The sequence below is a fragment of the Chiloscyllium plagiosum genome, chromosome 25 (assembly GCF_004010195.1).
Source record: "Chiloscyllium plagiosum isolate BGI_BamShark_2017 chromosome 25, ASM401019v2, whole genome shotgun sequence".
NCBI lineage: Eukaryota > Metazoa > Chordata > Chondrichthyes > Orectolobiformes > Hemiscylliidae > Chiloscyllium > Chiloscyllium plagiosum.
Window position 1 is genome coordinate 40,546,442 of NC_057734.1, and position 10,822 is coordinate 40,557,263.

General features: G+C 36.3%; 1 protein-coding gene across 2 annotated transcripts in view; it reads left to right on the forward strand.

The window, feature by feature from the left end:
* mlec (malectin) overlaps window positions 1-9,993 on the forward strand; it is a 33,076-nt gene extending 23,083 nt beyond the window's left edge. For both annotated transcript variants that reach the window (XM_043715939.1, XM_043715940.1), the window contains 2 exons: window positions 2,239-2,296; window positions 7,084-9,993. In XM_043715939.1, coding sequence (XP_043571874.1) covers window positions 2,239-2,296; window positions 7,084-7,310 — 285 coding nt within the window. In that variant the 3' untranslated portion in view covers window positions 7,311-9,993. The remainder of the gene's footprint in view (window positions 1-2,238; window positions 2,297-7,083) is intronic.
* The last annotated feature ends 829 nt before the right edge of the window (window positions 9,994-10,822 follow it).

Below are 10,822 nucleotides of genomic sequence, written 5' to 3' on the forward strand. Positions count from 1 at the left end.
GGTGGGTTGGTGGGAGGGGGGCTCGCGCACGGTGTGCTGCTGCTAGTCTCCTGAATAGGGAGCAGGCTTAATAGAAAACTCTGAGCCCCAGAGGAAAGACATCGAATCGCTTAACCGAATTGTCAATTATCCGAATTATCAATTATCCGAACAAAATAGTGCCTGCCCATCTTGTTCAGATAATTGAGGTTCTCCTGTATCTATTGTTATAATGGTGCTGTGGTCAATACTAAGATCCATGGCTTTCTTCCCAGGTCCTCACTTATTTTCTTCCTGTCAGAAATACTAGGGCGCTAGGTAGTTCAAAGAGCATCACACTAATAGTGTTATTAGCATAAAGATAAAGAAGATTGCATGTTAAAAGCACAATCAAATGCTATTTAAACAGACATCTCTGTAGCAAGAATTGATATCTATTGTACTTTTGAACTACATGTTCAATCCTTTTAAAAATTAGATAAAGTTTCAATTGACTTGTATTTTGTGGTAACCAGACAAGTTGCTTATTGTCACATTTCTCAATGCCTTCTCTAAACCGATTCATTTTATTTCATTAAAAATACTATTATGAGCAGGCAAACAGCAAGTTAATATTAGAATAATCTCTCCTTTCGACAACACTTTATACTGTATAAGTAAGTGGTTAATTGACAAAAAACAAGGAGCTCATTTTGAGTTGCTGTTTTCCAAATGTTCTGAGATTTGATGCATCTAGTAATTTCCTGGTTTGGATTTTCTCTCCAATTGTGCAATGCTTTATTAAAATCATTTTATGTTGTGTACCCCAAAAGGATTCATTTCTATAAAAATATCTTTTTTTAACATTGGTGTTTCTAAATTCTTGGTTTTTGCACAAGTGTTGACACACAGCTAGTCCATATGTATAGAATATGCCCTTGACTTCACATTCTGCTACCACCCTCCATTTCAGACAGTTCTGTTCATTTGTCACTTGTTTTGCAAGAGGTTGGCTCTATTCTGAGTACGTTTTGGTTACCCTAGCTCCAATTTACTTTTTCTATTATTCATTTTTGGAAGATGTTAATGGGCTATTTTAGTTTGAGAGAAATATCAAGTCCAATCCTTCAATAATCTGTGTCTATGTATAAGCTTTTCCTGAAGGGGTGACGACAGAAGCAGAAACTGGGTGATCTCCTCTCCATAGCCCAGAGACTGAAGCCAGTTGTAAGCACTTCTTGCTATTCTGGAGATTATCAGCAACATTAACACAGAATATGAAAAGCAGTGATTGGACTTTCTCAATTGATATGACTTGGCTAAAAAGAACAGTCTAAAGTAAATCTCAATGATATTTGTAACTATATTCTGGAATGGTTAACATATTTAAGATTCTAATTCAGTACCTGACACAGCACTTAGGTGTTTTCAATATTCCCCTATCTGTGCTGTCGCACTGGTTCTAGATTCATAGAGTATTACAACATGGAATCGCATCTGGAGCTGTTATGAGGGTCAACACTTCAAGTGGCACTATAGATCCTAGAACTGGTACTCCTGTTGTGAAGTGAGAAACACAATTACCAAAAGAAGATTGAATTAATTTTAAATGAAGGAATTTGCAAAAGCAAGCCTTACATTTCTCCTTAGGAAAGTGTCTTTAATCATAGAATGCTTGTTTATGGTAAAAAAAAGAGACCACCTAGGGCATTGTGGCTGTACTCACTGAAAAAAGCCACCCAGGCCAATCACATTTTCCAAAAATTGATCCATAGCCCAACATGTTAGAGCTTGTGCGGTGACTTTATAGAGCATCTTTCAAGTGAATTGAGGGTTTCTACCTCTACTGTCCTACAGGCTATGAGTTCCAGACCACCAGCACTCTTTGTTTGAGAAAGCAAATTCTCATCTCCCCCTCTAATCCTTCTGCCAGCCATTTTAAATGTATGCCCTCAGTCACTGACCTCTCTGCCAAGATAAATAGGCCCTTCTCATTCACTCTATCCACACCTTTACTATTCTGCACAATCGCATCTTTCCTTTCTCTCCATGGAGAAAATCTCAATCTGTTCAATTCTTCCACTCCTGGAAACATCTTTGTTCTAATAGCTGACCAGTCCATACACACACATTAATGTTATAGACCAATTGTGCTTTATTCGTAATCATTATGGTTTGGAATTAAATAAGAAAGCTGGGAATTGTGCATTTAGCCCATAAGAGTTGAGAAGAACTCTGAAATGCTAACTTAACAATTGTGTTTTGGTTCTGCCTTTTTAGGGTTACTATGACAACCCAAAAGTCTGTGCTATATGCATTGTAAAGGGAACAGTGGAGGGTAAGTTAAATATTCAAAACAGTCTCTCAGTTGTGTCGGACATTTGGTTGCTGTTGATCATTTTGCCAATTCATCTGATATGTTCATACGTTTTAATGACTTAGTGAGAAAGCAGTTTGGGTATCTTAGAGAACTGCATTGTGGGTTTAGAGTGGTATTGCAATTTAATGTGTGAATTGATCATTTATGTTATTGCTTGACTTGCTACCTAGATTGTACAGTAGGTTCAAAAACCAAATCTGTTGCATTGGATAGCATGAAAGAAAAGTGAAGTACAAAATAAGATTAGGGATATGTGGTTTTACTTATTAAAGCAAAAATAATTCAGATTCATTGTTAATTTAGGGGAGTTTTCTCTCAAATTACATTTCTTTTAGATTAACAAATGTCTGAAATATGACAACTTATGATGTTTTAGATTATCAATAAATCTTAATCACTTGATAATTTTTCAAAAATATAGAAAATCATCATGTGAAAAAAGATGTTTATGATTGTTTTAACTGATGATGATAAAATTCATGTGTATGTGTAGGCAAATACTTGTGTATAAAAATATAAGGCGTGTGCTTCTAGGGAGTTACTATTTTTCGTCAACCTTCCCAGGTACAGAATAGGCGATGTAAAATTCTCTCTATTTTGTTCCAACATTTTACTTTAACTCTTAACTCTGTTTCTGTATGTCTGCTTTGTTGAGTCCCGATAGATTTGGGAATTTGCTCTGTACGGTCTATGTTGAGGCAATTGTCCATTCTTTTTGTTTTTTTTCTGCCAATTGTCTTCCCTCCTTTGCCTCATTATTGTAATATAGTTCTGTAGTGCCAACATTCCTTTACTATCTTGTCCAAAAAGAGACTATGTGGATAATCAATACACATAAGCGTCCATTATGGGCTGGCATGGTGAGATTTCAGTCAAGTTCGATCTTTGTCCAATGTCTGAAGATATTGAGCTCTTTGAAATGAGGGAAAGTTATTGGTTATGATGGTGAAATAGAAATTAAAAGCGCATGTTATATTTCTGGGATTTAAATGTAGCTGTATAGGCTTTGTATGTCACGCCATCTAATCATAATCCAAAAGCTATCCAGTACATTAGAGCCTTTGTCCCTGGCTTAAGGTAATGCCAGCCTTCAACAGCAGCAGAGCTGTAAGTCGTGCTGTCTCTGGAGATGTTATGTGTATCACAAAGGTCTCTGCATTAAGTGGTGGAGGAGTAACAGTATAAAAGCATAAACCAAATAGTAGATGACCTATTTATTCACAATCAAGAATTCTCACTCCTGTGTAGGAAGGCATGTTATTCAAAAAGTGGAAGAGCTTAAACAGTAAAAGTCTATGAAGCAATATGTGTGCAGAGAAACTTACAGACTATGGCATGTGTGTCTAGACAGTGACAGTTGACAGTCATACCACTAGTAATATTAAGCTTATTAACAAAATTGGGCCATATACTCAGTCCACAGCAGTACAAAAACCAGCAAGCAACAAGCTTAGCCAGGTCTTGCCGGAGCAGTTGAGAGATTAGGGGTGTGTCAACTCCCATCAGGATCTGTTGAAGATTTTCTACACCGAAGACCAGTGGTTTGGCCATAAAGGTGATTTGAGCACCAACAGCATGTGTAATTACAGCTTCACTTTGGGGATATCTCCTGGGGAAGCTGCATCATGGACACTTGATCACCAAATGCAGAACCAAAGTGTGGTTAGTGATGTGACTGTCTGGGATCTTCCAAGAACATTGAGTGTCTTTTTGTCGATTGAATGGTACAGGCCTTGTATAGACCCCAGCAACAAGAGTCACCTGATACCTTCCACATTACCTGTGGGAATGTGTAGACACCAATGTATTTAATTTTGATGGAATGTCTTACATCATTGTCATCCATTATTTATCCTGATGGATTGAGGTTGAGAAGTTTCATACCATGACTAAATGCAGTTATCTGAGTATTGTGTGAGAAATTTACAATATATGGTACCTCTGTTGTCACTTCAGACAACGGATGGCAGCCATAAATGAGTACCTTACCCATTCTGAGACCATTCTGAATTTGAATGTCTCAAGCTAGCTGAGATGTCCACCATGGAATTGAAAAGCTGAACATGAGGTCAAGATGGTAAAGTGACTTTTGAAGAAGAATACTGGCTAATATTCAGCAGTGCTAGGCTACAGATCCACCCCACTCTAATGTGGTCTAACACAAACCTTCTCTGAACGAATTGCCCATCCTGCAATCACTCCACATGCATACACAAGTAGCCAAAATGTGCTTTCTTTTTATTGGATGAGGAGCAATTTTAGTTTATATCCCTTCCTTTCTACCTCTTAACAAAGATATTGATCTAGTTGGTTCTGATCACTCAGTGCAACTTTATTGTTCATGAAACTTTTAAATAAAGGCATTGATCTGAATAAACTAAATCCCGTGATACTATTTCTACAATGAATTTCTGATGACCTCCAACTGATTAGCCTTATTAAAATCCAATCATTAAGATTTAAATATTACTGCATATTTGAAGTAACTTCTTGCAATATTAGAAAGGATGACAGACAAGCCAGTTAGTGCCTGTTAAGTGAATGCATACCCAGAACTAGAAGTTTGGTATGTGTTCAACAACTAAGCTATGAATTAGTTTATGAGGCATTCTGTATCTTTCCCTGCAGTAATTTGTGTAACAGAGTTTGTGGCACGATTTTCATTTGGATAAAGCTTGGAAATGAGTAGTGGTGCAGGAAAATAAGTGCAAATTGTTAAATTTTGAGACTGCTAGGTTCAAACTCATTTATAGAATTGAACTGGTCAATATAACGAATCTGGGATATTCTTGAAATAGTAGCTATTTACAGGGAGACTCTGAAGAAATGAAGATGCATCCACGTTTTTAACGGAACTCTTGCTTTACATGGGCTGTTGTAATTTGTTGCAGTAAGTCATATGGGTAATCATTACCCCGATTACAGCAAAATGTCATTGGACTTCAGGCAATGCTGACCACATTAAGGCCTTTATAGTTTTGTTAATAGATGTCTATTAAACCCTAGCTTTCATACTTGGGTAAAACCAGTGATTTCTTTTTCACTTTCTTCTGTTTTGAATGGAATTTTTTACTTGTTTTTCCTGATATCAAACAGCAACGTTTTCTTAACGCTTTTCTTGATGAATCATCGAAGCGTACTGCAAATTCTGTTTGTTTACCTTTTTTATGTTTTGAAAGAAAAGGCAAGAAAAATGATGAGCTTTCCTGCATTCTTATTTTGTTAGAGGAAGGGTTTCTCTCATTAGATACTCCAAGTTACTTACTGCTCTTGGCAGATTCTTCTGTTTTCAGCAGATCATCATACGTATTTTTCTGGGTAGCTTCACACCATCTCTAATATTGCAGCACACTCTAGATATGTCAGTGTCTCATTCAGGATACAGGTTAAAAAATAACTGCTGTTTTACATAATAACTCAAAATGAAAGTAATTTTGAACTGCTGCAGTCAAAGTTGCATGTTTGTGATACTGGTTTTGATGTGAAAATGTATCACAGAAAATTATATGTACTTAAAGCTATTATTTCTCATGTATTCATAGTCTGTTAAACATTTTAAGGGGTTGATTATAATCATTGTGATGCTACGTTTCTAAGATTTGATTTTTTTTTGGGACACACTTCCTTTGTTAGCTCCAAACATAGTGTGTACATATTAAAATGTTGTATTGTGATGGGATGGAATATAAAATTAAGGAAGTCTTGGTACAGCTGTATTGGTAAGGCTACAGTTTTGGTTACCTTATTTAAGGAAGGACATTCTTGTATTGAGACTTAGTTCAAAGATGATTCACTAAGCTGATTTTCTGAGATGTGACATTTGTCTTGAGGGCTGGGCCTATTGTCATTTGTATTTTAGTTGATTGAGAGGCAATCTTAGTGAAATGTAAGATTCTAAAGGGGCTTTACAGGGTGGATGTTGGGAGGATGTTTCCTCTTCTGGGTGTGTTTAAGTTTCAAAATATGACTCAGTTGAGGAGGAGTTTCTTATGAAAATAGTTTAGTGTTTGGCATTGTCTTAACCGACATTGGAGGCTGGGTCATTAAATATATTCAAGGCAAAGTTGAGTAGACATTTCGATGAATCACTGGTAATGGGGTGGGATTGGGTTTGCAAGCAAAAAAATGGAGTAAATCTGATCCACTATGTTCTCAGTCAATGTCGGAAGAGGCTTGTGAAACAAAATGGCCACCTCTTCTGATTTTTTGTATACTTCTGAGATACACCAGAGTAAATCTTCAACGCAGAATACTCTTCAGCCCCTTTCAAACTGAAACAAAGCTGCAGAAGGTCACCTCATCAGTTTTCTGTTCTCTTCCATTCATTTTATGGGCTGTGATGTTCAGAGGCCTCGATAATATATTAAAGGATATAGTGTTTTTCAGGCTAAACAATGTTTTTGTTCTGTTTAGGTTACATATTTCTATGTCCCTTTGCTACTGAAACATTAAATTGGCAACAATAAGAAGTGCTTTCAAAAGCTGTTAGTGAAAGGAGAAATAATGGTTGGGTTGAACTTGACAGCCAATTTATGCTGCTTGTCAATCAATAAAAATCCATTCCACGGGCTATTTATTGTCAAAAAATTACTTCATTAAGATGGAAAAGTATTCGAGAAATGAGCTAATCCAATTTGAGTTGTCTTGGTTCTCTTCAAAGTTTGGTTTATTTAATTCTAATTTAGAATGTTAACAATTACAGTTAAATCTGCGTTCCATTATTATTTGATTTTACTTCATTCCAGATGTTCCCAAACTTCTGCCTCATCCTGGTCTAGAAAAAAAGGAAGAGGAGGAAGAAGAAGATGATTATGAGGATGGTAATGAGAAGAAGACATTAAGCAAAAAGAAGGTGAAGTCGGGACCTCGAACACCAGACCCGTATGCCTCAGACAACAGCAGCCTAATGTTTCCCATTTTAGTTGCCTTTGGGGTCTTCATTCCCACCTTGTTTTGTCTCTGTCGGTTATGAGATATACTTCGCATGTACAGTGGTGCTTGTGGGTGAGGAGCTTTGACACCGTGTGGGGCAGTCTGTTTAAAGCAGTTTATTTCTCTTTCCTCTTCAGAAATGAGGGGGAGAAAGGAAGAGAAATGGTTTGTATGGAAATTTGAAGGCTTGAATCGCAATAATTTTGTTTTTGTTGATAGATTCCCATTTTTAAAAATAAACTCCTGCAATAATTCTGAAGTGCAAAATTCAAAGCCCTGAATAGTTGAATGCTTGCAACCAGTGGCTGAAACAAAGTTGCCCATGTTGTCTTTTGGCTCTGGTTAAGGTATAATTTAAAGAACTTTCTGTTTAGATTGGGGAGTAAATATACTAGTTATCTGAATGTAAAGTCTATATACCTAGTATATGAATTATTTGCCATTTGCAGTTTAGGGAGTTACAAAATCCACTGGTAAAACTTGAATGGAGAATTTTAAATGAAAGGTACTATAGGCAAATGATGGTGATTGCCCAATATGTATTTTTGTTTTGAATAATTCCCTCCCTCCCCTCTGTTATACCATGTCTACTTGCACTTGGGCATTGGCATGAAATTTTTCTTTCTTCAATAATGAATGATGTATATTGAAATGATCAGATTTAAGTTAGTATTTCAGCTGGTTAGAAATTGGTGCTGGTAATTAATTGGACAATGGCTACAGGGTTTTCAAAGATTGAGAGAAAGGCCATGTTCATTTCAATGTGTTTTCAAGTTTCACCTGGTGGTTTGGTTGTTTGCTGAAAGATAAATCCAGAATGATTTTGTTAGCCTAAATTACTAGATTACAGTAGCAAATTCTCAATGTCAAATCAAACAAATGTATAACAATTCTGTTAGGAGCTGAAAAAAGACAATGTTTTACACTCTGACTCTGTTTTAGGCACTGGGCCTGCTGTATATTTCTGGCACCATCTGTTTGTATTCCAGATTGTCGGAAATTACAGTTTAAGAATATTTCCTCACTTTTTTTATTTCATTGTCCATTCCCCAGTAAAAGTGCTTTTAAATGGATTGTATGATAACAATAAAATTTGAAATTGCAGAGCAGCAATTTAAAACAAAATACTGCAGAATCTGGCAATCTGAATTACTAAAAGATAAAACTAGAATTAGTAGGTAAGGCAGTATCTGTCTGTCTCTCTCTTTTTTTTTCTGTCGTAAGAGAGAACTAGAGAACCAGTTTGTTTTCTGCTAACTGACTTAGTTCCTATTTAGCAAGGCTCATGAATGATTGCGTACCAGTTGTGATTACACAGCTATTCTCTGACAACGGTGCCTAAAGCTTGTGCAAAGGGCACAAAGATGGTCTCTAGTATGTCAGTGTGAAATATTTTGATCAGATATCTGACTGCTAAGTACAGCAAGAAAAGTTATTTGATTATAATCTGTATCTGATCTTTGACCAGGTACATTATTAATGATTATGCAAGAGCATGGAGATTTTACATCAGAACAGACACTTGACTGAGTTCAGAGCCACTGTGAGCTTATTCTGTGATCTGTGCTGTGCCATCTTGGGGGCTTGCGGTTTGTGCTTAGTCCAATTGCAATGGATCCCTATAAGGGACAATTAGATGGAAGAGCCAAGCTGGGTGTTGCTGGCTGGTTATGGTTGGTGGTGCTTTGGACGAAGGGATTTTACCTGCCTTTATTGGTAGCAGGGTTACCAAGGATACACTGACTTGAAAATGGAAGATAATCTTAAAAATATTCTATTCATTGCACCTCCCCAAGGGGATATTGAAATTCCTAAACCCTCTGTCACTTCTTCCTTCTGTTTGATTAGAATGATGAGCCAGGGTACTCTGCTGTCATTGGGCCTTGTGCCTCAAGCAAAGTAATCACTTCAGAATTGATGCCAATTCTTATAAATATTGTCTGAGCTGAAATTTGGAACCTGTACCCAATATGAACAGTTTAAAAGGGCAGTGTATTTGGGGGTTGCTGAAAGGTGGTACTGTTTGTATTTTAGCTCTTTACAGAAACTTTAAGTTATGCTTATAAGTAAAATAATCAAGAAGGGATATTGCAGATATTTGACAATTCAGTTTTAAATCTAGGTCTTGTGGTTCCTACAAAACAGAAATGCAGGACTTCCCCAGAAAAACTAAATTGTTGATTGTGCAACATTTCAACTTTGTTTTAGATACACTATATTTTTGTTTTAAAACAGCAATTCTGCATATAAAGAAGAAACTTTTGCTTTTTGAAATTAATTTGGAAAAACTTTAAGTGCGGGAATAAAGAATGTAATTGCTGAAAGAAAATCATTCAGTAATCCACATGTGGTATTGGATGAAAGGAGAAACTCTATAATTTTGACAGTACCAATTTTAATGGTTTATATTATGGACAAAGTTACTATTTTTTTTTCTCCCTAACTTATTTCAAGTATCATGCATAGCTTGAATCTGTGTGGAGGTTTTAACTATTTCTTTTCCATAGAGGGAGAAGGGTGGGGTGAAAAAAAATTGAAGTGCTCGAAGATTTAGACATGCTCGTCCCAAAGAAAGAACTGCTGTTTAACTTTGGGAGTTCAACAGATTAGATTTGTTTTTTTCTGCTAACCTAAATCCTAAAAGGTGTCAGTAGGATCTGTGCTTCTGGTGTAATCTTGATTTGTTTTTTTTCTTGTGTGCATTAAAATAAGTTTCTTTTGTAGCTTGGCTTTTATTTTGAGCTCTCAGGAACTTGGGTTGAGGGTATGTTTGTATTAATTTGCACTCTGGTTTTAATCAGCAGTTTATAATGAGAAGGGGGGGGTTGGAAAAAGATATTTTTATGTCATATGTATCCAGATGAGTGAAAGACTGCATTATAAGCCCTGGATAAACAGTACATGTAACGTACTTAACCTGTCAAAGCAGGGTTTTCTGCCTTTATTCAGAAATATTTGTGTGCTGTGCACCAACTACAGTGTGCTTTACTTTGTTTCTGGAACACTTTTTTTAGTTTTATTTTTTGATGAATTGTGTTTGTGCCAATGCAGCGGTGACCATATTGCCAATTTCATCAGATGAACTTACCTGTTAACATAACCTACAATGGTGGGACTGACTATCCCAGGGAACAAAGCTTACCAGTAGGATTGGGGGAGCTGGCACCTTCACTCATTCACTCACCACCATTTCCCCTCCCCCCATCAGGGTTATGTGGCTTCAGTTAGCCATGATCCTAAATGTTTAATTTGAATAGATTAGCTATTAAACCTATCTTTATTAATCTTGATGTGGCTAGTAATCTAACTTAAAGATTAATGACAAAAAACATTTAGGTTTTATTCAGATATGCATTCTTAGAATAATTATCTATTTCTTAAAGGTAATACCTAATTTTGCAAAAGGAATTTAGAAAAATGTTACTTTCTTATAAGTATTTCACTTGGGGACAAATTTAATCCTTTTTTCCCCAAAAATGGAACTACCTTTACCTTTGACCAGCTCTGATTGGGAAGGTGTAAGTGGTCATCAGAGTGGCAAGTCTCCCAGAC